Consider the following 27,772-nt stretch of genomic DNA (forward strand, 5'->3'; position numbering starts at 1 on the left):
TGCTGTGGGGAGACAGACTTGATGACCTCCCAAGTCCCATTTGGACTGCATGGTCCTCCTGTGTGGTCTGATTATTTTCTTATCCCTTCATCAATTAAAAAAAAAAAAAAGCAAATAGCAGGACTTCTGGGAGTGTTCTTAAACTTTGCTGAATATTAGAGATACTTGAGAACTTTTAAAAATCCCACTACCCAGGCAGCACTTGGTATCAATTAAATTAGAATCTCTGGACCAAGGCATCATTTTTTTAGAGTCTGAGATGATACCAGGGTATGTTCAAGTTTGAAAACTAATGTTCTGGAATGTTTACTAACCCAGTAACCATTGAGTAAAAAAGTTAGAATTGTAGAATTAATCAGAGTTTTTATCATGTATTGTGGATGGTCAGGAAGCTCAGGTGCTGGAATAGATTGAAAAATAGCTTCAACTTTACTTGAAATGATTGAGAAAAGAATGTATTCATTTAAAAGGGCACCTTCAACTTCTTTGTCTTTCTCTCAAAAATCTGTAGGTGTATTTCTTACAGTGTCGTAGAGATTTTGGTTTGCTTCATCTAGAGCAGACTGAAAAGGAATGCCTCAGTCAGCTTGCCAGGGTGACTCACATGGCAGCAAGGTAACATTTCCCTCTTCCTTAATGCGTCTTCATCTCAGAGATACAAGTGGCTTTAAGGCTGAATAGAATCTGTGCTTTACATGTATTATGTCAGAGTCTTTGAAGTGAAAATACCCTTATTTTTTTTAAACCTCAGAAGTCATTTAGTCACTCTGCTGCTTTTACTTGGTTGCTTCTGCTGAAGCACTGAGGTCTACTGAGTACAGTAATAGCTGCGGACAGATTTTTCCCTTTCTCTGTAGTGAAGTAGACAAAAAAAAATCTCAGAAACATGCATGAAGCCCAGATATTTACAAAACAGGGTGGATTCTAAGTGGAAAACCTTTTTCTAATTAATTTTTCTTGTAATGCTTAATTTTAAATACCTTTGGAGTACATTGAGGGAAAAAATCAGTATTAACATCTAAAATCATATGTTAAAGGCAATTTTTTCCTGTTATAATAAATGAATGCTTTTCAAAATTCGGGCAGGTTGCATGAGATTATCCTTAAATTTATAATATACTTTCATACTGAATTAATTAAATTAGAATTTCTGGGACCAAGGCATCATTATTTTTTAATGATTATCATTTTAATGATCATCATTATTCTTCAATTCTAAAGAATCAGAATCTCTGATGTTTAGCAAGATTCCCAGGATATACTGATGTGCATTCAGGTCCGGGAAGCACTGTTGTAAGTGATCAGTCTATCTTTGCTTGCTAGAGGGAGAAGGGGCACTCTATAAACTAAAATATTATCAAGCCTCTTTGTATAAGATGATCTCAGCGATAACGTCTTCTGCTCTCTTAAAGCTGGTGTGCTGGGTGATACTGGGGTGGGGATGTTATAACAGAGCCTTTTGAAAGGCCTGATGAAATCTCTCTTCTAGAGATGGCAGACCTTAAACACCTCAAAGCTTTTCCTACTTAAGTCATTTGGTGGGCATGTTTGGCAGAGCTGCTGTGTTTGTGCAATTTAGGCACTGCATAGAGGCAACAATCTAATTGATCCTTGCAGAAGAGGTACTTCTTTCTGATTTGCCTTCCCATAAGGAGTATCTTTTTCTAATTTGCAGAAGAGCTGATAGGCCAACCATAGCCCTGTGATGTCAGGGTTATGGTGAAGATAGTCCAAAACCTGCTTCCAAGAGGAGTCAGCATCTTTGAGAATACTCTTACATTGGATGGCTAGGGCAGTTTCTCTGTTTGGCCTTCTCAGTCGCCTTACTTCATTGGAGGGATTCCTGTGTAAAGGTTTTATATGTCGTAAAAAAAATATATTGCCAAGATAGAAGAACACTTGATGTTCTGGAAGCAGAAGTTATATTTGCTCTTGAAAAAAGAAATCTTACATGTTCCCAGTCTTTGTTTTAATAACAAACGCTTCCATACAACTTTGTGCCCATTTGAAGTAATTGTTGGTGATGGAGGTAATTTTGTTGTTTTATGTTATTTACATACATGCTAAAGAATATAATGGAAATTTTTGGAGACCTATGTGGTATATAAAAAGAAAGAACTTTCTCTTGTGTCTCCTTTCCTACACCAGCAATCTGGAATCACTTCAATTAAAGGCTGCAGTAGAGAGTTGGAATGCCATCGTAACAGATGTTAGAAACAAGATTGCATTCCTCAGGGTAAGTGGTGAAGTATCTCTAGAGTAAATTGAGTGAATGTTGTAGGTGGTATATACTAAAAGAAAACATCTAACATTAAAAACAATTACTGGAGAAATTTAAGGAAGAACATGTTTATTTCAGCTACTAATATTTATGCCTTTTTAAGGTTTGATATTGATTACCTGCATGTAGTTGGTTGTAGACAAAATCCTAGACTTTTGCTTGTGGTCTTTTCAGGTCTTTCAGGTCCTTCATACAGTAAATGATAAACTCAAAAATTGTGCTTCACACCTAATTTTCCTAGAATTCCAAAGCTGATGCTGCTTCAGTCAAAAATAAATGTTGTAACTTGGTCTGAATAATTGTGTATTTATAAAATTAAAAGGAAGATCAAGCAGACCTGTATTAGTTTTCAATCTTAAATTTTTATGTAATTATTTCATAATGCAAAATAATAAATTATTCATTATTGGTTTAATAGAATTAGGACTATGCTTAAGGTAATCTAAAGAGGTAACTCACTGGTTATTTATTAATTTCTTCGTTTGGCTTTGGGTTATTTTTGTATTTATATCTTAAAGTAAATAGATAGGGGCACCTGGATGGCTCAGTCAGTTAAGTGTCTGCCTTCAGCTCAGATCATGATCTCAGGGCCCTGAGATAGAACCACACATCAGGCTCCCTGCACAGCTGGGAGCCTGCTTTTCCCTCTCCCTCTGCTTCTTCCCCCTGCTCATTTGTGCTCTCTTTCTCTCTCTCACTCTCTCTCTCCCCCTCTCAAATCTCAAATAAATAATAAAATCTTTCCCAAAAAAAGTAAATATATAATGTTCATTGTTTTGTGATTTCACAACACTGCTAGCAAAATAATGACATTTAATTGTGACTGCTGCCTCAAAGTGTTACCTTCTTGTCTAGCTTTTCCACTGGTGGTCTTGACTGTTTCTCTCCCAGACTCTTTCTTATTCAGTCTTTAGTGATGGTTAGCATTCGTATTGGGTTTATTCATAGTTCTGGCTTGCCCCCTTGGTCTCCATCCTTGTTTTCTTTCAAGCACACGTCTTCTGTGTGAAGTTTTTAAATGTTTTGTTTCTTAAGCATTTCTTTTTCAGTCTCTGTGGGTTGTTTACAAAACAAGACTGTAAAGTAAAATGGGGACAGTGTCAAAAAATGTTGAAAGCATGTTGTTAAGCTTCAGTGACTGGAATCATACTTTTGGCAAAATCCAAGAGAATAAAACAAAGGTATATGTGGTACTGGAGAAAGCGAAAGGTATAACTTTGAAATAAACAAAATGTGGATATTTAGTGAATATTCCCTAAAATTTCCCCTCCAGTGAATATTTGCAAGTAGCTCAACTCTTTGTTACAAATACTTTTTTCAGCCCATATATTACTTATAGCTTCTTGAATCTTTAGACGCTATTCACTTTATGTGATTGGTTCCCATTTTGGGGATGAGAATTATGGAAATACTGAGGAATTATCACAGGGTCTGTGAATTATGTCTCTTTGTATCTTGCCAGCCAACAGATACTTCTAAAGATACAACTATTTGAGGATAGTGTGTTATAGAATTATTTTTATGTTAAAAACTGTTTTTATGTTATTCCTGACATAATAGGTTGAGAATAACTATTGTATGTTTTATTATTCAAAACTACACCAAGTGTTCCCATATGCTATTTCTTTGAAGTTATTTTGCTCTAAAATATTGTTTCTCCTCTTCTACTAGACACAGTACAATGAACAAATTAACAAGGTGAAGCAAGGGTTTGCCTTGAGTACCCTGCCTCCAATCCAACTTCCTCCACCACCACCTAGTCCTGAGATACTGGTAAGAAATATGACATTTTGAACAATTGCCATCTTTATGTTGATGAAATGGTAAGGGCTATAAAACAGTGAGTACTCAGTATGTTTAATGTGTGTTCAAAATAGAATAGGCACGTGTTGTGCATATTGTTTGTAATTACCTACATTGTCTCCAGATGCTGTAACTAGTTGGCTGGCTTAGCTGAGGCCAGTGCATAGGTGTATCACTGGATTTTAGTGATGCATTTGGTATGTAAAGAGGTAATGTATTCTCATTCCATCCTGTCAGTCTCATCTGCGGAGCTGGAGAAAACTAACGAATGTGCAGAATTCCCAATGCGCTCAGGTTTCCCCAGTGACTAAAACATCTCGGCATAGTACCCTAGCTGGCTAGACTTCACTCCTCCACTTCTACTTTTGACATTCTTTTCCATAACTTTTAACAGCTCCCGTTGATGCCCCTTCCCTGCTTATTGCTGGGAATCAGTGAGTCTCAACCAAATATCTCTCTGTTACACTATTTATGTTACCCTTTTGGGAAACCTAGTACCTTAACCCAATAAATTCAGACAGCTTTCCAAAAGAACTTTTAGGACAGAACCATTAGGTGATAATTTTTATTATCAGAACAGATCTGGGAATAGGAAAAGGAGAAAGGTGTGAGATACTTAGCGGCAAATCACTTTTCGCCATCAGCACTTCTTGTAGAACTTTGAAAATGTTATTTCTGTAAATAGTTGAGCGTATCAGAGAACTTAAAAATTACGTGAATTGGGTGGAGTTACGCTGGGTTTCAAAAGTAGAATCCAAAACTAGAAGCATTATATGATATACACCATGGTCTTTAGAATGCAGTATTGCCTATTATATTTTTGGTCAGTTCAGTTTTTATAGGAGCACTACATTATGGACATTATTATTTTAAGTTTGGAACTTTATTATACCCAACTACCCTGATAAGGAATGTATTATGTAAATGATGGAGAAGTCCAAAGAGTCCCTGTAGTTCTACAGGAAGTAACACATATTCTGGTATGATTTCTAGAAACCCTGTGCCTTCAGCTCATGTTCAAACTACTGCCTGTAGGTTGTAATTAAACTCTCCCATGACTCTAAATATTAAATGGCTCTGGAGACTCAGAAGCCAGATAGAGAGGTATTCTATGGAGTTTCTTGAAACCAGACCAGCACAAGCTCCCTGATAACAGTGATAACTCCATAGCGGATATATGTAGTTAAACCTTGACCTCTGGATCCTCATCACTTTGGAGGCTTTCTTATGTTTGATGGGGCTTACATAGGTTTAGTCAAGGGCAAAACCCACTGACAGGCTCTGTGCATCCTTCTGCTAACATCTGAGAGGTACATGTGTATCTTCATGTTTGCAAACCGGAGTCACTGCTGTGCTTGATCAAAGCTGACAGTTGTGTTAAAGTGCAGGCATCAGTGACCATTGAACATTAATGAAATAGTTTGGGAGCCTAAATGCTAGAAATGTAACATGATATTCACCATAAATTGAGGTGGTTTTTACAGTGGAAGCAAACTAGAGATCAGGGTTTAAGTCCTAACTCTGTGAATAACTTGTTGGTCTTTGGAAAATCAGCTATTCTGGACTTCTGTTTTCCCATGTATAAACTAGGAAATTATACTAGATGATCTGGCTACTAAAGTCCATTTGTGGGTGTTATACTTAAGTGAAGAATCACTAGATTCTACTCCAGGAGCTAATATCACACTATGTTAACTAACTAGAATTTAAATAAAAACTTAAAACATACATAAAGAAAGAAAGAAAAGAAAGTCCGTCTATCCTAGTATTCTAAGGAATAGTCACCAGGCTTTAAATGTATAATAGTCTAATCAGAAAGTCTGAAATAATGGGCACTCTTCCTAGTTTAACCCAATATTTTTATGTGTTTTATTATATCTTGGTTTTTGTACCCTGGCTATCTAATCCTCAAAGAAATGCTAGGTAATAGTTGTCTGCAAAGAGAGCAGCAATAGTTGTCTGTGAAGAGAGACTCATACCTACCATCCATTCATTCTTTGAAAATTTTACATTCTGAAAATTGAAACATACATGAAATAGAATAGTATAATAAGCCTCTGTGAACCAAGAGAGCGAGCGTCAATATTATCAACATTTTATTAAACTTGTTTCATATCATCCGCTTTTTCCTTTTGGAATATTTTAAAGTATATACCATATAATCTCATCCATGTATCCTTCAGTATATATTCCTTAAAGATGAGGACTCTTATTATTGGATATAATTATTATACCAGTTTTTTACCTAAGGAAATTAAAATTTTTAATATCTAATATCCAGTTAAAATTTATATTTCCCACTTGTCTGAAAAATGTCTTTATTACCCAGTTTGCAATATTTCCAATTTGATTATAATTACTCTTACTTTCAAAAACTTATTTTAAAAAAAAATCCACATAATGGGGCGCCTGGGTAGCGCAGTCGTTAAGCGTCTGCCTTCGGCTCAGGGCGTGATCCTGGCGTTCCGGGATCGAGTCCCACATCAGGCTCCTGGGCTGGGAGCCTGCTTCTTCCTCTCCCTCTCCCCTGCTGTGTTCCCTCTCTCGCTGGCTGTCTGTCACATAAATAAATAAAATCTTTAAAAAAAAAAAAAAAAAAATCCACATAAGGTTTATACTTTGCATTTGGTTGATTGTTCTTTAAATCTGTAACAGCTGCCGGACTCCCCTCTCCTTTACTCATGTCATTTATTTGTTAAAGTTACTTCCCTTGTTCAATTTCCCACATTATTGATTTAATTGATTGCATCCTTGTGATGTCATTGTACATGTTTTATTTCCTATGAACTGTTCATTAGATCTAGAGAGTTGCTTAGAATCAAGTTCAATATTTTTAGCAAGCGTACTTTATAGACAATGATGTATACAATGTCTTTCTTTTGTAATGTTAAATAAAAAATGTCAATCTCATGTATCCATTTTCATGTTTTCCACTAATCTTTCAGCTACTGCTTTTAGTATCATTACTTAAAAGGGCTGTGCTGATGGTTTTTTTTCTGTTCAGAAAATAGTTGAGCTTCTGCTTTATGCCAGTGTTAGATCTGGCACATGGTAGAAACTTAATCTGTCCTCTTCTGTAGCCTGGTAAGGTATCCATCCCATTGGTAGATGCTAAGCAGGGCTAGCTTTCCACAAGCCCCTGGGACGTGCAATAACACCTACAAGCATGTGTCTACAAGTCATTGTAGGAGGGTTTAGGCCCCAGGCCCACTCCACTTCAGCTTTCTACTCTCATTGGAGCTAAACAAAGTCAAAACTCCATCGGGTGGTATAAGATCCCCCCAGTACATAATCAGGGAAAGTAATATTTTCTGTAGACAACTATGGTTTGTTAGTGGAATTTGAGTGTGAGTATTGTTCATCAACATGGCCAGTACTCATTGAGGAGCTCCTTTGCATAGTCCTATATTATTATAGTTGGAAGGGAACCTTAAAAAAATCACCTAACTTAACCCTCTGTTTTATAGATTAGTAATCTGGCATCCATGGTTACCTAGCTAGGTGGAAAGAAGGTGAGACTAGAACCCACTTCTCTGCTGTGTTCTTTAGTATATTTGCCCTTTGCTTTTCCAGATATTCATACATTTAACTGTTAGGACAACACCGTTTCTGCTGCTAGTGCTTTGTACTAGATTTCAAATTGGCTTTTTTCCCCCAACCATTGTTCTGAGTTTAAATCTTTGCCTATATAAATATATAAATGTGTGGGGTTTTTATTTTTTTTTAACCTTTTCTATTTTAGATGCAGCAGTTCTTGGGAAGACCCCTCGTGAAAGAATCTTTCTTTAGACCCATACTCACTGTTCCTCAGATGCCTGCCGTTTGCCCTGGAGTCATCTCTGCACCTGGCCAGCCTAGGGCCCCCCTGGTACAGATCTCTTTTTGGTTTTTTATCACCGCAGTAGACTTCCTGAATGAATGTCTTCTATTTATTTGATAAGTGGTGATGGTGGCAATGGTGGAAGAGAGGTTAACTGAATGATAAGTGAATGAATAGTTCATTTGAGGCATTGTGCTAGGCCATTACATATATTATTTCATTAACTGATTATCTTTGTATCCAAAAACTGATTAATACATTTTTATAGTAGACAATCCTTACAGGATTTTATAGTTTTGCTTCTATAATAGGCAACAATACAGCGTAAATGACATTTTTAATAGATCATTTATATTTAGCATGTTTGATGGGTAGATTAAAAAGCAAAGAACAAAATTATGCCACAATGCTACAGAAAAATTTTATTTACACAAACATACACACACATAGGTATAGGACAGTGTTTCAACTTTATAAACACACTATAAATAACATCATCTTGGAATATATTATACTGTAAAGTTATGAATCTTCCTAGCTACAACTAGCCAGATAAGCCTTATCCAAACCTGAAGAGGCAATAGAGAAATTTTAAATGCTGGGATTATTGTAATATTGGCAAAGGTAAACATTTAAAAAAAAACTAGAAGACTGATGTTAAATATAATTATGGAAAAGTCAAGATTAGAGAATTTTCATTAAATACATTCTAGTCAGTTTTTTGTACCTGTAAACAGTCTCCCTTTGAAATATATAGTCAGTTGGACTCATTTTTGTAGAGTCTGCCCCTGCAAACATATGTATATAGGCCTTAACGTGTTAACTGATACCACATCTTTTTCTCCCCATGATATCAGTGTTCCTCATGTAGTTTGCACCTGCACCATTATATAAGGAGCCATATACATTATACACACACACACACACACACACACACACATATATACTTATGTACATATATACACACACACATATACATATGTAAAACTTTATTGAAAACTTTAAAGTACCTCAGCCTTCTAATAAGATTACTTTCTGGTTCCTGGGGAAAAGCTTGATACGGAGGCAAACCCAGGTTTCTGGGCAATATTCTCCTCTAACTTAGTAGGCTTTGTATGAGTTATTTCAGTAGCTGTTAGTCATGGCTAATTTTTCATGAGTAACCTTATGTTTGAAAATAACCTGTAGAACCTTAGGTAAAAGTTGTCATGTTTATAACCAGTAATCATGTGAAAATATTCACTTGCTGATATTAATTAGAATCTTAAAGCTTCTAAGAAGAAACTACCCAAAGATATGGCAAAACTTTGATGGTTTCATGGCTCAGAGGTGTCACAACAACTTCCACACCACCTTTGTCTGTAACATTCATGAGACATTGGGCAAACTTCTAGTAGTACTCTCATCTTTATTTGAAAATTCAAATTTAACAAACTACCTTTATAATTAGAAAAATAAGCAAAATTACCCTGCAATTGAATCCTAGGAAATAATCACTGTTTACAGATTGTTTATAACTTGAGATCTTTTTCTATGCATATATATATATTTTTTTAAAAACTTAATATAAAAATGAGTCATACCATAAATACCATACCACAGACTTTTTAGAAAATGACACATTTCATGGACATCTCATACTCAGATATATAGATCTGTTCTTAAGGATTGATTAGATATGCTATAATCCACTCGTTCCCCTATTAGCAGACAAGGTTGTTTCTAGTTTTTTAAAATAATAGCAGTAAATACCCTGTATTTCTGTACGTTTGCAATTACTGAGACTCACATGTCCCCTTTTTAAAATAAGGGTAATTATAAACAATAAGAAATAGTATTGTGCTAGTTAAATAAAACTCTAAAAGGGGAATGTATATGTCAGTATTCCTCTTCATTCTACCCATTTTCTGAAGTATGGAAATACCATGTTGTCATGGAATGTTACTTCCTAATAACTGAAGCTGATGGGTTATAACTCTGTGCTCCTTACAGATGACTGGTATAGCCTGGACTGTGCCGGCACCTGTGGGAGAGGCTGTATCTCCCAGTGCAGGTCTGGGAAGTGATCCCCCCCTGATGAATTGGGAGAGGATTACAGACAGACTGAAAACTGCTTTTCCACAACAAACCAGGTACCTTAACTTTTATTTAGTTGGGAGTACAGATCATATTCTACAGTTTCCATAACCATAGTTAGGACAGTGAAACAAACACACATATTTCCCTACTGTGGCCTTGGTAAGGAAAATGAAATTTAAAGGAATAGTGTTCAATATAAATGCTAAACCTCTTCACTAAATTGATTAGTCTTAAGTTATGAGACAATAGATTTTTAAATTTAGGTTTGCTCCTTTATTAAAAGTACAACTAGTCATAAACCTATCCAATTTTAATGCCACCAGCTGCAATAATTATCTTAATGTCTTTCCAAAGTGAATTTTAAGTTGATTGTATGCTATACGAGCCCAAACATCAGGTTTTACCCTCCTGTTTCCTTAAATGTATTAAGGGCTCTTAGTTTTTGTTAGAGAACACAGTTAAATGCAAGAAGTAATGATTTTACTGTGCTTTACACAGTGCTGACTTTAGCAGAAAGATATTTTTCTTCTCCAGAAATCAAGTTTTTTATCTTTACTTATGTATTCAAGGAAATAATTCTAGTTTTTAGCCAATATTTTCATTTGAAGCCTAACAATTTTGTTGTGCTTCAGGATTAGATTATGGTTTTATAAATATAGTGGATAATGAAATTAGAACAGTAATACAGTTGTTATATGTATAGAATGAATAGTAAATCAAAGGTAGTTTTACAAGGCTGATGACCTAACACTTCATTTGGTAAAGAAAATATTTCATCCTGCTCTATCCTACCAAAAATATATTCAGAGGCTTTGGGTCAAGGGACTATGGGAACAGAGAAACCTAGAAATATTTTAATATGTCTTTTAGCTTCTCTGTTCTGTGTAATCTTTGTTTTGTTTGAGTTTTACAAAAGTAAAATTATTAATACAGAATAGAGACAGACCTATAGTAACATAGTTAAAAAGGAGTTTTTTAGTCCTGAGTAAAAGCAGTGAGAGACACAATATAAAGAGCTCAGTACATAAGTAAATTCAATTTTCATACAAGCTTTCAAAAACAGTTAAACTTTCCTTTTGGAAGGAGTATTAAACTTTAGGAGTTTTTGTTTTGGTATAAGATAAATGCAGTTAGACTTTAGCTCAGAGAGCTAAAGGGCCACATCTATATGCTGCTACATATCAATCATAAAATAGGATTTAGGATCTTGGGAGGGGTGGGGGGGACACACCCTCAAGGCAATAGGAAAAATCACCACTGTACTTTCCTTGATCTCTTCCAGAAAGGAGCTTACGGATTTCTTACGGAAATTGAAGGACATTCATGGGAAGTCCTTATCTGGACTGACATTTGAGGAAATTGTGTACAAGATTTCCCAATTTATTGACCCCAAGAGATCACAGGTAAAAACAAAAAGCTTTTATCTCCCTGCCCTTCTGTGTAGTAGTGAGTGGGCTTCATTATCTTCATAACATGTCTATAAATCAATAACCTATAATCACATTGTCTATTAACAATTCAACTTCAACTTAACAAATGGCATAGAAGTCTTATTGAAATACTACCTGCTCATTCTAGAATAAAACTGACCCTCTTGAAATTTCTTCTAGGTTGCTTTGACTCTAAAGGAAGACCTTTCTTCTAATTTTTGTAAAGACTTGTTTTAATTAAAAGAGGAGATAGTGTTGTTTTTTTTCTTCTTTGCCTGGCTCTGTGTATACAAGTAATATTGCTAACATTTTGTTTCAAGATTTCTCATGAATCTAATTGACCTTTTACCCTTTTGCTAATTCTCACTGTACCCCTGTACCCCATTTTCTGTGCTAGTCTATTCGTTTTCCCTGTTTTAGAACACTTCTGGGGGAAAAAAGTATAATATTCTTGTTTTCAGAGTCAAGGAAAATCTGTGCCAAATGGTAACTGTGTTTCACCCAGCCACACTCCTCCACAGTCTAATGCTGCCCAGCCCCCAAAACCAGCCTGGAGGCCCCTCAGTTCACAAGGGCCTGCCTCATGGGAAGGAGCCAATAATTTGGTGAGACTGAGGCTGTTGATTCTATGTGCATTTAAATTTGGGAAAAAGAAGTGAGCTGAATTGAACCTTATGTGTATTTTCCCTAGGATGATGAGGAGGAAGAAGAGGAGCCTTGTGTGATCTGTCATGAGAATCTCTCTCCAGAAAATCTCTCTGTTTTGCCTTGTGCTCACAAATTCCATTCTCAGGTAACCCTTTAAACTTATCTTTTTAAATATTTTGCCATTAAAATCAGCTAAGTGAGATTCATGCTACCTTACTTGAAATGATATACACGTATCATCAGCTATTGCTGTGGCATGAGTTCCACAGACTATAACTTGGGGCTTTGGAGTACTGCACAGAAAACATTTACATCTGCTTTCACCATACCTAGGCCCAGTTTGTACTGTGCTTTCTCAGAACTCCATACACCTTACAGGAAAAGAAGAGACAATGATGAGATTGAAATAATATGGAGTAGCTCCCTTGAACAGAACTGGAAGGAATGTTAATTGACATAGTGATTCAGTGGCAGTTTATCAACAGTGTCACTTCACCTTGATTTGCTATAAATAACGTATAGTGTCCTTTGTCTCCATGTACTGATGGCATCCTACCATTATAAAGCATAAAGTTTACTTTAACAGTCTGTCCGGGATCTTGTTTTTGCTCTTTAGATGCTCAGGTTTCAGTTTTGATGTTAGAAAAATATGAGACTGGCATATCTTTTGTTGATTCTTGGCATTTATATAGATTAATTCCTCGTGTTCTTGCTGTGCAAATGCTATTGATACACAATTATGATCAAGTCTTCTAGCGCAAAGATAACCTTACATTAGAAAGTGTTCTCAGGGAAGTGAATAGTAGCCAGCTCGTTCAAGCCATATCTGTAAAACACAGTTTCAAAGATCTGTGATGTCTAGTACAGAATTCTATTTTCTATCTACTCTTGATATGAAGAAATAGATGCAGAATGGCTAATCCCAAAAGATCAGGAAAGATACTTAGTCATTTGAAGTTGTTAAAGTCCTACCCATTTAGAAAATAAATGTTTCACGAAACTTATTCTTTGCCGTTGCCCATAGAATAGAATGCAGGTAATCTATTCAGGTTACTTTTTAGGGTTACAGTTAGTGGTCCTAATATATAGTGCCTATTCTTAATCCTCTCTCATCTGATCTGGCTCTCATTATTTACACAGGTAAAATTGATTTTTGGGGGGAGAGTTAGTTCATAGCCCAAGAGTACTATCATTGTCACCAAAGAGCCATCTGAAAAGTATATCCATCATCTAAGGATTTTAAGGTCAAAACACCATAAGCACTTAATATAGAGTATTAGTGACTTTTGTATGTTATCATTTTTTTCTAGATTTTAAACAAGAACAATATATAATGAAGTAGAGGAAAACTATGTAGCAGGTTTCTTCAGCCTCCTTGTTAGGAAGAATTGCTAAGTCATTCTGAAAATTGGGGCTAGGGAAAGGATCCTAATCGAATAAACTGGCTGAAAGGTGTTCTGCTGTTACCAGCTATAGTACTTAGTGAATCCGAGAAGGTGCCACTATTGCAGCAGTTGGCTTGGCAATTTACTAGATAACTGATTATATAGAGCAACAATTGCCTCTGCTAGGCTAAATCAGAAAGACTGACATGAATATTTTTGCTCCTTAGTGCATTAGACCTTGGCTGATGCAACAGGGGACATGCCCAACCTGCAGACTCCATGTTTTGTTACCAGAAGAATTTCCAGGTCATCCCAGCCGGCACTTGCCCAAGGTCTGATCCAAGGGGATGATTACGCAAAGGAATTTCACTTATCAGATTCCAGAATTTAGTTTTGCCTTTTATTATGAGCTGATAGTGTGAGTGGTGTGAAGCAGTGTGCTTTTTAGTATTGTGCAAAAGAAGCTAGCTTATCTCATCAAAGCTGCAGCCAAAGAGGACGGGACAAATCTTCAGGTCTTGGAGCTAAACTGAAAGGGCTTAAATTTTAAAAGGTACATTATATTTGCCCTTATCATCGTTCGCATATATCTTAGGATGTTTGTGTCTTTTTCCTTCTTACTCCACTTATCCTTTACTGTCCCCCAAAATATGCTACATTTTAATTTCCTGAAATCAATTTAAGAGGAAAAGTAGAATAGCAAATAAGAAAATTCCAGATTTTATTTTTCCTTTTAAACTACTTACAAAATACATAATTGAATTATTTAAATTTTATCTCTATCTTCCCCATCCTTCTCTGGCCTCTAAATATATGCCCATGGAGAGATTATGAGCTACTTGAGGGTGTGGACCATACAGTGGTGTGTTGGAGCTTAGCTAATAGTTTGTGAGAGGTGACTCTGAAGTTTCAGGGATTTTGTGAGCCAGTGATCAAATTGTTCATAGCTTGAAATCTGCATAATGGGAGTATTTACACCATAGAAATTTGTAAATGTTTTAAGTCAGGGCTTCTCTTTCCAAGAACTTGTTAAACATTTACCCGCATACCACTGGACTATGTCTGATCCTCCTGTGTGTTCTCAATGCCTTGCACAGTAGGTGTAGCATAAATATCCCAGAATCAGAAATCAGGAAATGGAAATGAGTTAATGTGTAAATTAAGTCACTTGCTCAGTTGAATAATTGAGATCTTATGTTCATTTGTAAACATTGTCATTGGACCTTACACTTGAAGGATTATTTTTTTCTGCCTTAAAAGTTTCTTAATTTCACTTTGTCATGCTGCAGGGTGTGGGGGGACTATATGTAGATGCTTCTTATGACAAAGTTAATATTAACTGGGCTAAGCTGCTATCTAAAGCTTGTCAGTAGGAACTTAGAGGTCAAAAACCTATTTTGAAAATAGTATTGTGTAAATGCTGTAAGTGTTGTACATGTCTCTAGTTTAAAAAATTTGAAGAATTCAGTTACCATGTAAGATGTTACTTGGTTCATATTTGTTTCCATAAATTAATGAAAATGAGACTGTGAATAAGTGTTTTGACTCTCTTATCTGTATATTTCAGTGTAAATGTATCTTGAAGTTACTTTAAATCTCTATTTAAAACTGCTATTTCTGTAATTGTATGCTAAATATTTTCTTCTGTAATGACAATAGACTGGAAAATGTGGAAGAAAATATCCAAAAATGAAGGAAGGCAGTCCTCTAGACACTTAAAATGCCAAGAATGTCTCAGAATTGAAAATTCAGCAATTATAAGGCCTTTAATAATTATCTTGTCTAACACCTTGAGGTCATGGCCCTATCTTGTAAAACAAATGTTTCTTAGTTTGTTTATGACTATGATTTCACTTCCACGTGGGGAAGATTTTATCTGTGTATCAGTTTAAATGTATCCTGAAACTATTTTAAATCTATTTAAAACATCTCTATGTTTAATTGTGCTTTTTTTTTTTTCTGTTATGACAGAGTAGGAAAATACCCAAGAAGGCGAGACTTACAGAATTATAGAATATCAGAACTTATAGGGTCTTTAATGATCCTGTAGACTGTCCCCTCATTTTATAAGTATGTCATGCCTAAGATCACATGGTTAATTAGTGGCTGAGCCAGTCCTAATTCTTTAAGGTTCTGGCACTTGGTCGCATGCTTTCCTCACAAAATCAGGCTGTAAGATTTTTATCAGTGCTGACCCTGCCATTCCTGGGTCTAAGGATAGGGCCCAAGGACTCAACACAGTAGCTGATAAGTAGTGAGAATGTACTAGGATTGTACTTTTGAAAGTCATGTCCAGTTCTGTAGATACTGAAGACAATGGTATTGTTTTCTTATTGATGTGCAAACAATACTCACTGTCAATCCTGTGGCTGCTGAGAAATCTAGAACCCCATCCTTCCCAGAAATACAATGAGGCAATATTTACATCAAAAACAATCTGTAAACATCTAGTAATATCATTGCAGCTACTATAAGAAGATATATCTTGTAATGTTTTCCCTCAATTTTATTTATATATATGTGTGTGTGTGTACACACACACACACACACACACACACACTTTCCAGCTATTATGAGATACTTTCAAATGTGTTTGTTACTTCATTCGATCCACTGAAAATTCTAAAGTGCATCTTTAGTGGATATTCCTTGTTTTACAAATGATAAAACTAAGGCCCAAGTAAGAAAAATAATTTATCCAAGGTCATAGCTACAAAGTGGCATTTTGGGATTTGAAGGCAGATTTTCTGTCTATTAGCTGGTGTTCTCTTCTAGTACTTCAGAGTTATATCCCCATTTTGGATTGACTTTGTACAAATAAAAAAAGTTTTTTCTTCCTTATAAATACTTGTCAAAATAAAATGAAACAGGTGGTAAACCTATTGATTTCTTTGGACCAGGAACATGGTATTGAATATATAAAAATACATAATCTGACTTTTCCTTCAGATTCTTGGTTTGCCTGGGATGGTCCAATTAATTAATGCCTATTGTTTTGACATAACAGTGCCCCCTCTCATTCTCAGCAGTTCCCCCAGTCTTGATGATGAATTATATCTTAGTTAATTCAGGGAATGTAAGCTAATTATTTTTTTACCAGATTCAAATTTAGCAAGAATCCTCTACATTTATAAAATGTTCCTGGGATGCCTTATCATATAACCTCTTGGGTCAGACTTCTAGGACTATATCTGATGTATAGCCAGATGAAAATAACAAAGATACGTGGTTTCTAATTTTCTTGAGTAGGCAGTTTACAGAGTTAATGGACTCCTGTTAAGTATGGATCCTGGACCACATCACATTTATCTGTTCTGTTTATAAATGATACATATTCCAAGAGGCCATTTGGGAATCTGCATTTGGAATGAGCACCCCGGGTATTCTGAAGCATGCTAAAATTTGAAAACTGTTGGTGTAGAATACAGTGGCTTTCTCAGGCAGATCCATATTTGAATTGTTGAACTTGCATCTTTGGAAAGTTGTATAATCATGAACAAATTTTCTCAACCAAAACTTACGTAAAAATGGGGAAAAGACTTCTTGCCTGACATAGTGTTCTTAAACGAACATTTATTAGTCTTCATTCCCAAAGTAGGAAACCTTCCATTAGTAATTCAACATGTTGGAATTTACTCCTTGATAAAATTCTGAAAGGTTTTTTTTTTATCTTCAACTACCCTTATTAAAATGAATGGAGGAGAGAAAATTCAGGGAAGACGGCAGACTAGGAGGAGCGTGAGCTCACCTCACCCACAGACTGCTAAGATAACAGTTATATCTATGCAACTAAGTCTGAAAATGACTTGAAGACTAGCAGAACAGACGTTTCATAGTCAATTGTAGAAAAGAGGCCACATCAAAAGGGTAGGTAGAAGGAATGGAAAAATGGTTGGGAACCAAAACCCCTGTGAGACTAACCACAAATGGGAGGGACACCACAAGCATGAAGAAACACAAAGGATCAGACCTCACACCAGGCACCCCAGGAACAGGGGACCCACACTAGGAAGGCAAGTGCCCATGACCTGTGGCCTTGAAAACCAGTGGGGTTTAACTTCAGGAGCTCTTAAAATCAGAAGGGATTAGCATACTTTAAAAATTAGCCGCCTTAACTCTGGGAGAGCAGGAGGGCAAGGAAACTGATTTCCTGCCCATAAAGAGCCAGCTTAAAAAATAACTCGCCCAAGACAGCACAAAAGCAGCAGTTTGAAAAGAGCCTGGGGTATACGTGAAGGAGATTAATTTGCTAATTTTAGGATGTGCACTGGAGGAACAGGGATCTTCACAAGATTTCTCCAGGAAAAACAAAAAAACAAAGACTGGCAGGTACCGTTCTCTTCTCCAACCAGGAAAATGAGACACTTGTGTAAGGCAGTGTAACACTCTCAAACTTTCTTGCTAGTACTGCAGGCCCTGCCCCTGGGTTTTCCCACAGACTCACCCCATCTAACCCACCCACCTCAGTAGGCATCCCACACCCTGTAAGCCCCACCGACCAGGACCAGCAACACTCCAAAGTGACTCCTGCCTTGAGGAGAGGGAGAGATAACCCCACACACCAGTGTGCCCACAGTTTCACCAACTGAGCCTCTTAGCTGGCTGCACAGGAAGCAAGTTCAGCCACTTTGTGCCTGTAGCTATGGCAGAAAGGCTAACTGCAGCTGCTTAGTCTGACTGCAGCCCACCAATGAAAGCCTCTCAGCTGGCCTTGCAGGGAGCAAACCCTGCCTTTTGGTGTGCCTGCAACTGGAAGAGAGACTAATTGCAGACAGCTACCCTGACTGCTAACCCTGCCCAGCATGGTGGCCTTGACAGGCCTCTCATCAGTACAGGGAACAAACCCTGCCCAGTGTGCCCACAGCAGTCGTTGGGTCATTGCAACAGTCTAAGATAAAGACTGAAGTGGCTTAGCCACAAAATCAGGGCACAAGCAGCACACATAAGAGATATCCCTGCAGTGCCTGGTTCTAATGACTGTGGATGATTGTGCTACAGGGCACCACAAAAGGACCTCTTCTACACAAGGCCACTACTTTCAAGATGAGGAGATGGAGCTGACCTAATACATAGAAACAGAGTTAAGCAAAACGAGACAGGAATATGTACCAACTGAAAGAATAAGACAACACCAGAGAAAAAGAGCAAAATGTAAAATGTTGAGAACTTAAATAAATAGAAAACAAAAAAGTAAGAGGTGAAGACTTCAATAACAAATTAAAACTGCACTAGAGGGAATAACAGCAGATTAGAGTATGCAGAGAAATGAATCAGGATTCTGGAAGACAGGGAAATCAAAAGCAACCAAGCTGAATAGCATAAAGGGGAAAAAATGAGAATAGGTTAAGGGAACTCTGCAACATCTTTAAGAATAATAACATTTGTGTTACAGGGATCCCAGAAAGAGAAGAGAGAAAAGGGGGCAGAAAACTTACTTGAAATAATAATGAAAACTTACCTAATCTGGGGAAGGAAGCATATCCACATCCAGGAATCACAGAGAGCCCCTAACAAGATCAAGCCAAGGAGATCCACACCAAGACACAAAATAATTGAAATGGCAAAAAGTAATCATAAAGAGGGGATTTTTAAAGCAGGAAAAGAAAAGAAAACAGTTACATAAGGGAAAACCCATAGGCTACTAGCTAACTTCTGGGCAGAAACTTTGCAGGCCAGAAGGTAGTGGTGTGATATATTCAAAGTGCAAAAGGAAAAAACAAAAAAAAACAAAACAAACCCTGCAACTAAGAATACTCTACCTAGTAGCAAGGTTATCTTTCAGGATAGAAGAAGAGATACTTTCCCAAAGGAGTTCATCACTACTAAACTAGCCTTATAAGAAATGTTAAGGGGAATTCTTTGAGTAGAGAGAAAAGGCCATAATCAGAACTAAAAAAAAAAAAAAAGAAAAGAAAGGAAAAATATTTAATCACTAAAAGCAAACATGTGGTAAAGGAAGTAGTTTAATCACTTATAAAGCCAGTATGGAATTAAAATACAAAAGTAGTAAAGTCAATTATACCTATAAAAAAAAAAAAAGCAGTTAAGGGAAAAACAACAAAAAAGATATAAAATATGAAAACACATAAAACATGGAGGGGGGACTAAAAATGTATGCTTTTAGAATGTGTTCCAACTTAATCATCACTTAATATAGACTGCTAGACACATAAGTTGTTATATATGAAGCTAATGGTAACCCCAAATCAAAAACCTATAGTAGATACACAAAAATAAAGACAAAGGAACCCAAGCATAACACTAAAAAATCCATCAAACCACAAGGGAAGAGAACAACAGAAGAACAGAGAAAAACTACAAAAACAACTAGGAAACAATAAGCAAAATGTCAGTATATACCTATTAATAATTACTTTAAATGTAAATGGACTAAATGCTCCAATCGAAAGACATAGGAGGACTGAGTAGATAAAACAAAACTAAATGAATCTACATGCTGCCTACAGACACTCACTAAAGACTTAAGACATACAGACTGAAGTGAAGGGATGGAAAAACAAATGCCATGAAAATAGAAGGGGGGGAAAAAGCCACAGTAGCAAAACTTATGTCAGACAAAATAGACTTTAAGAAAAAAACAGTTGTAAGAGACAAAAAAGAACACTATATAATGAGGGATCAGTATAATAAGAGAACAATTATAAATAGCTGTGCATCCAACATAAGAGCACCTAAATACATAAAGCAAATATTAGACAGAAAAGGAGGAAACGACAGTAATATAACAGTAGTAGGGGACTTTAACAACTCATTTACATTAATAGATCATTCAGACAGAAAATCAACAAGGAAAGTATCTGAATAGCACATTAGACCAGATGGACCTAACAAATATACAGAATATTCCATCCAAAAATAACAGAATACACATCTTTCCAAGTGTATATGCAACATTCTCCAGGTTAGATCACATGTTAGACTACAAAAAATATCTCAATAAATTTAAGAAGATTGCAATTATATTAAACATCTTTCGAACCACAACAGTATGAAACTAGAAATCAATGACAAGAAAATCTGGAAAATACACAAACATGGAGGCTAAACAACAAGCTACTAAACAATGAATAGGTTAACAAATAAAAGAAATTTAGAAAAAATGCACAAAGACAAATGTAAATGAAAACACAACGGATGAAATCTTTGAGATGCAGCAAAACCAATTCTAAGAGGAAAGCTTATCACAATACAGGCCTACCTCAAGAAATAAATTTCAAACACCTGATCTTAAACTTGAAGAGTTAGGAAAAGAAGAAGGAACAAAGGCCAAAGCTAGTATAGGAAGGAAAAAGATTAGAGTAGAAATAAATGAAATAGAGACTTAAAAAAAAAAAAAAGATCAATAAAACTAGGAGCTGGTTCTTTGAAAAGATAAACTAAATTGAGAAACCATTAGCCATACTCATCAAGAAAAAAAGACTCAAAAATCAGGAATGAAGGAGGGGAAATAACCAACACCACAGAAATACAAGGAATTACAAGAGAATATTATAAAACTTTTATGTCAACAAACTGGACAACCTACAAGAAATGGGTAAATTCTTAGAAGCATAAAATCTTCCAAAACTAAATCAGGAAGAAACAAGATTTGAACAGATCAATTACCAGTAATAAAATTGAATCAGTAATCAAACTCTCAACAAAGTCCTGCACCAGATGGCTTCACAGGTGAATTCTACCAAACACTTACAGAGTTAATATCTATTCTTCTCAAGCTATTCCAGAAATTAAAAGAGTAAGGAAAACTTCCAAATTCATTCTACAAAATCCAACATTATCCTAATACCAAAACGAGTCAGAGACACTATAAAAACAACAACAACAACAAAAACAACTACAGGCCAATATCTCTGATGAACATAGATGCAAAAATCTTCAAAATATTATCAACTGAATTCAGCAATATATTTTTTTAATCATTCCCACAATCAAGTAGGATTTATCCCAGGGAAGCAAGTGTGGTTCAGTATTCACAAATCAAATGATGCGATACATCACATTAAAAAGAGAAAGGATAAAAACTATGATCATCTCAACAGATGCAGAAAAATCACTTGACAAAATACAACATTCACTAATGATGAAATTTCTCAACAAAGTGGGTTTAGAGGAAATATAATGAAGGCCATATATGAAAAATCCACAGGTAACATCACACCCAGTGGTGAAAAACTGAAAGCTTTTCCTCTAAGAACAGAAGAAAAGGATGTCCATCCACTCTCACCACTTTTATTCAACATAGCACTAGAAGTCCTAGCTGGGGCAATCAGGCAAGAAAAATAAAAGGCATCCAAGTTAAAAGGAGAAAGTAAAACTGCCACTATTGCAAATGACATGATACTCCATATAGAAAATCCTAAAGACCACTAAAAATTATTAGAAGTAATGAAAGTATTCAGTAAATTTGCAGAATACAAAGTTAACATACAGAATCATAGCAGAAAAGGAAATTAAGAAAATAATCCCATTTGCAATTACACCAAAAAGAATAAAATACCTAGGAATAAACTTAACCAAGGAGGTAAAAGACCTGTACTCTGAAAACCATAAAACATTGATTAAAAAAATTGAGGATGACACAAAAAAATGGAAATACATCCCATGCCAATTGGATTAAAAGAATGTTGTTAAAATATCCACAACACCCAAAGCAATCTACAGATTCAATGCAATCTTGACTAAAACACCAACAGCACTTTCCTCAGAACCAAAGTAATACTGAAATTTGTATGGAGCCAAAAAAGACACCCAAATAGCCAAAGTAATTTTGAGAGAGAAGAATACTGCTAGAGGTATCACAATCCTATATTTCAAGATATATCTACAAAGCTATAATAATTAAAGCAGTATGGCACAAAAAATAGACACATAGATTTAACAGAATAGAGAGCCCAGAAATAAACCCATATTCACATGGTCAATTAATCTACAACAAAGGAGGCAAGAATATACAGTGGGCAAAAAAAGCTCTTCAATAAATGGTTTTGAGAAAACTGGAAAGCTACATGCAAAAGAATGAAACGGGACCGCTTCCTTATACACTACACAAAAATAAACTCAAAATACATTAAAGACCTAAATGTGAGACCTGAAACCATAAAACTTCTAGAAGAAAATATATGCAGTAATCTCTTTGACATCAGCCTTAGCAACATTTTTCTAGACATGTCTCTAAGGTAAAGGAAAGAAAAGCAACAATTAACTACTGGGGCTACCAACAAAATAAAAAGTTTGTGCATAGCTAAGGAAACTATTAACAAAATAAAACGGCAACCTACTGAATAAGAGAAGATCTTCACAACTGATATATCTGATAAGGGCTTAATATCCAAAACATATAAGAGCATATACAACTTGATGAACAGAAAGTAATTTGATTAAAAAATGGGCAGAGGATCTGAATAGATATTTTCCATAGAAATACAGATGACCAACAGACCCACAAAAAGATGTTCAACATCACTAATCATCAGGGAAATGCAAATCAAAACCACAATGAGATATCGCCTCATACCTGTCAGAATGGCTATTGTCAAAAAGACAGGAAATAACACGTGTTGGTGAGGAAGTGGAGAAAAAAATCTTGTGCACTGTCGGTAGGAATGTAAATTGGTATAGCCACTGTGGAAGACAGTATGGAGATTTCTCAAAATATTAAAAACAGAATTGCCATATGAGCTAGTAATTTCTCTACTATTTACCCAAAGAATACAAAAACACTAATTTGAAAAGATATATGCACCCCATGTTTATTGCAGCATTATTTTTAATAGCCAAGGTATGGAAGCAACCTATGTGTCTATCAATAGATGAATGGATAAATATATGGTGTGTGTGTGTGTGTGTGTGTGTGTGTGTGCGCATGCTGGACTATTACTCAGCCATAAAAAATGATGCATTCTTGCCATTTGTGACAACATAGATGGGGCTAGAGAGTATTATGCTAAGTGAAAAGAAGTCAGACAGAAAAAGACAAATACCATATGATTTCACGTATATGTGGGATCTAAAACAAATGAATGAACAAACAGAAAACAGACTCGATACAGAGAACAAATTGGTGGCTGCCCTCAATAAAAGTAAAACAAATATAATTATTAGTCCTACTTCCAGGCCCCGGTGGTGACCACAGAATTCCAGATCTCTCTCATGGCTGACTGGCTGTATATCAGACTGGCTGGACTCACCATCAATGTCCAGACAATTGCCCAGCACCTCAAGTTCTGGATGAACCTGTATGAGTTAAAGTATGGTTGGCAGATCAAGACTTATGCCCTCATGAGCATAGTGGCCAACCTCCTCTCTCAGAAACAGTTTGGCCAATACTACACTTTGAGTTGGTCCCAAAGATCTTTAAGCCCTTCATTGTTCTCTACATCTCATCAGCTGCCCCATGGTGACTGATAACTTTGTGGTCAGCAACATGTGCAATAAACAAATGTATGGGATGTATGCACCTCTTTGGGAACCAAACATGAATCCAGAGCACCTGCTTGAAACCATATCACAAGCCATGCTGAACGCTGTGAACCAGGATGCAGTGTGAGGCATGGGAGTCATTGTTCACATTTGTCATTTTGAAAGGGACAAAATCACCAGTAGGACACTGAAAGCCCAAAGGACTTATTTTCAGCCCCAGAGCCCCCTCAAAAAAATAGGTTTTCCTTCACACACACACAAAAATACTTACCTTACATCACACACAAAAATTAACCCAAAATGATTAAAGACTTGAAGACCTGAAACCAAAACACTCTAAGAAAACAAAGGCAGTGAGCTCCTTGACACTGATTTCGTCAATGAATTTTTTTATCTGACACCAAAAGCAAAAGCAACAAAAGTAAAAAGTGGGACTACATCAAACTAAGAAGCTCTTGCAAAGCAAGAGAAACTATCATTGTAATGAAAAGGCAACAAACTGAATGGGAGAAGATATTTGCAAACCATGTATCTGATAAGGAACTACTATATAAAACATATAAAGAACTTATAAAACATATAAAGAACTTATGCAGCTCAACAATAACAAAAACCAATTAAGAAATGGGCAGAGGATCTGAACAGACATTTTTCCAAACAAGATATACAGATGGCCAACATGTACATGAAGATATACGGTCAATATCACTAATCATCAGGAAAATGCAAATCAAAATCACAGTGAGATATTTTACACATGTAGGAATGGCTAGTATCAAAAAGACAAGAAATAACAAGTGATGGCATACATGTAGAGATAAGAGAACCCTTGTACACTGTTGGTAGGAACGTAAATTGGTGCAACCATTATGGAAAATAGTGTGGAAGTTCTTCAAAAAATTCAAAGTAGAACTACTCTGGTATTTATCTTAAGAAAATGAAAACACTGATTTGAAAAGATAGATGCATCTCATGTTCATTGAAGTGTCATTTATAACAGCCACAACATGGAAACAACCTAAGTGTCCACCAATGGATGAATGAATAAAGAAGAGGTCACACACACACACACACACACACTGGTATTTATCTTAAGAAAATGAAAACACTGATTTGAAAAGATAGATGCATCTCATGTTCATTGAAGTGTCATTTATAACAGCCACAACATGGAAACAACCTAAGTGTCCACCAATGGATGAATGAATAAAGAAGAGGTCACACAACACACACACACACACACACACACACACACACTGAAATATTACTCAGCTATTAAAAAGAATGAAGTTTTGGCATTTGTGACAAAATAAATGGACATTGAAGGTATTATGCTATGAAATTAGGGAAAGACAAATACTGTATGATCTCTCTTATGTGGAATCTTAAAAAAACAAACAAAAAAACAAGCTCGTAGGTACAGAGAACAGTCTGGTAGTTGCATGTGTATATGGCATGGGGAGGGGTGTCAAAATGGGTGAAGGTGGTCAAATTTCATTACAAAATAAGTCATAGGGATGTAATGTACAGCATGATAACTAGAGTTAAACTGCATTACATATTAGTAAGTTGCGAAGAGAACAGAACTTCTCACAAGAAAAAAACCTGTAACTATGAATGGTGACAGATGTTAACCAGACTTATTGTGATGACCATTTCATAAAATATACAAATATCAAATCATTACATTTAATGCCTGAAACTAGTGTTATATGTCAATTATATTTCAATAGAAAAGTAAAAATTCTATTAAAAAGGATGAAGGGAGAAGAGGATATAACCATTATTTCTACTTCCAGTTTCACATAGCAATAAAATGTTAAGAAGTAATTTTATTACATAAAATATTATACCCCATAACATTTGATTGATTCATTGAACCACATGAACTTTAATACTTTTTAATACTGCTTAGCAAGGTTGAAAAACTGACAATGATCTAGGAACCTAAAAATTTTGAAGGTATATAGGAAAGATGCCATTTCCACTTAGGAGACCAGAATACTGAGAAAGTGGTTTACCCAAGGTTGCACAACTGTTAAGTAGTTGGGCCATGATTCTAATCTAGATTCCTGACCTCAAACTATCCCCCCCCCCTTTTTTAAGTAGTATCCAATGCAGGGCTTGAACTCAAGACCCTGAGATCAGACATGAGCTGAGATCAAGAGTTGGACACATAACCAATTGAGCCACCCAGGCACCCCAAACTCCTTTAAAAAAAAAAAAAAAACACAAATGACCAGGGGGTGCCTGGGTGGCTCAGTCAGTTGGGTGTCTGCCTTCGGCTTAGGTCATGATCCTGGGGTCCTGGATTGAGTCCCACATCGGGCTCCCTGCTCAGTGGGGAGTCGGGAGTCTGCTTCTTCCTCTGCCCAGCCCCCACCAATCTTGTGCACTCTTGCTCACATGCTCTATCTAGAAAGAAAGAAAGAAAGAAAGAAAGAAAGAAAGAAAGAAAGAAAGAAAGAAAAAGAAAAGAAAGAAAGAAAGAAACAAACAAACCCCAAATGACCTGCATAAATCACGTTAGGCCACAAAAACAATTCTCAATACATTTAAGATTAAAATCTTACCAAACATCTTTTCTGACCACAAGAGTATAAAATTAGAAATCAGCCATAAGAAAACTGGGAAAAAAAAAAAAAAGGGAAAACCACAAGCAGAGACTAAATAACATGTGACTAAACAATCATTGGGTCAATGAAGAAATCAAAGACGAAATAAAAGCATACCATGAGACAAATGAAAATGAAAACAATACTCCAAAATCTACAGGACACAGCAAAAACAATTCTAAGAGAGACATTTATAGTGATACAGGCCCACCTTAAATAACAAGAAAAATCTCAATCTAATCTTACATCTAAAGGAACTAGAAAAAGATCAAAGAACAAAATTAGAAGGAAATAATAAAGATCAAAGCATAAATGAATGAAATAGAGATTTAAAAAATAGAAAAGATTAATGAAACTAAGAACTGGTTCTTTGAAAAGGTAAACAAAGTTGATAAACTTTCCGCCAGACTCAAAAAAAAAAAAAAAAAAGAAAGAAAAGGAAGAGGGAGAGATGGTTCAAATTAAGTTATAAATGACAGAAGTTACAATTAATACCACAGAAATACAAAAGATCATTTAAAAATGACTATATCAGTGGAGACCTGTTTTGTGACCCAGAACATGGTCTATTCTTGAGAATGTTCCATGGGCATTAGAATAGAATGAGTATTCTTTGGTTCTGGGGTGTAGTGTTCTATATATATCTATGAGGTCCAACTCGTCTAGTATGGCATTCAAAGCTCTTGTTTCTTTGTTGATTTTCTGCTTAGGTGATCTGTCTATTGCTGATAGTGGAGTGTTGAGGTCCCCTACTATTAACGTATTTTTATCTATAGGTCTCTTTATTGTGGTTAAGAGTTGGCTTGTGTATCTTGCTGCTCCCCTGTTGGGGGCATATATATTTATAATTGTCATATCCACTTGTTGGATACATCCTTTAAGAATAATATAGTGCCCTTCTGTATCTCTAACTATAGTCTTTAGTTTAAAATCCAATCTGTCTGATATGAGAATTGCTACCCCAGCTTTCTTTTGAGGTCCATTGGCATGAAAGATGGTATTCCATCCCTTTACTTTCAGTCTGAATGTATCTTTAGGTTCAAAATGAGTCTCTTGTAGACAGCAAATGGATGGGTCATGTCTTTTTATCCAATCTGCAACCCTGTGGCGTTTTATGGGATGGTTCAAACCATTTACATTAAGACTGATTATTGAGAGATATGATTTTAATGATGCCATGTTGCCAGTAAAGTCTTTGTTTGTATTGGCTGTGACTTTCTGTTCTGTATCACTCTTGGGGCCTTTTTACTTTTATAGAACCCCCCGTAATA

General features: G+C 35.9%; 1 protein-coding gene and 1 pseudogene across 1 annotated transcript in view; both read left to right on the plus strand.

Annotated features, from left to right (window-relative positions):
• The window catches only part of DZIP3 (DAZ interacting zinc finger protein 3), a 97,828-nt gene extending 78,719 nt beyond the window's left edge, over nt 1–19,109 (plus strand). The window contains exons 25-33 of the mRNA XM_008706608.2: nt 512–615; nt 2,149–2,236; nt 3,953–4,054; nt 7,827–7,952; nt 9,897–10,036; nt 11,266–11,386; nt 11,875–12,018; nt 12,105–12,206; nt 13,674–19,109. Coding sequence (XP_008704830.1) covers nt 512–615; nt 2,149–2,236; nt 3,953–4,054; nt 7,827–7,952; nt 9,897–10,036; nt 11,266–11,386; nt 11,875–12,018; nt 12,105–12,206; nt 13,674–13,784 — 1,038 coding nt within the window. The 3' untranslated portion in view covers nt 13,785–19,109. The remainder of the gene's footprint in view (nt 1–511; nt 616–2,148; nt 2,237–3,952; nt 4,055–7,826; nt 7,953–9,896; nt 10,037–11,265; nt 11,387–11,874; nt 12,019–12,104; nt 12,207–13,673) is intronic.
• On the plus strand, nt 17,707–24,424 carry LOC103677372 (annotated as a pseudogene).
• The last annotated feature ends 3,348 nt before the right edge of the window (nt 24,425–27,772 follow it).

The sequence above is a fragment of the Ursus maritimus genome, unplaced genomic scaffold (genome assembly GCF_017311325.1).
Source record: "Ursus maritimus isolate PB19 unplaced genomic scaffold, ASM1731132v1 scaffold_4, whole genome shotgun sequence".
Classification (NCBI taxonomy): domain Eukaryota; kingdom Metazoa; phylum Chordata; class Mammalia; order Carnivora; family Ursidae; genus Ursus; species Ursus maritimus.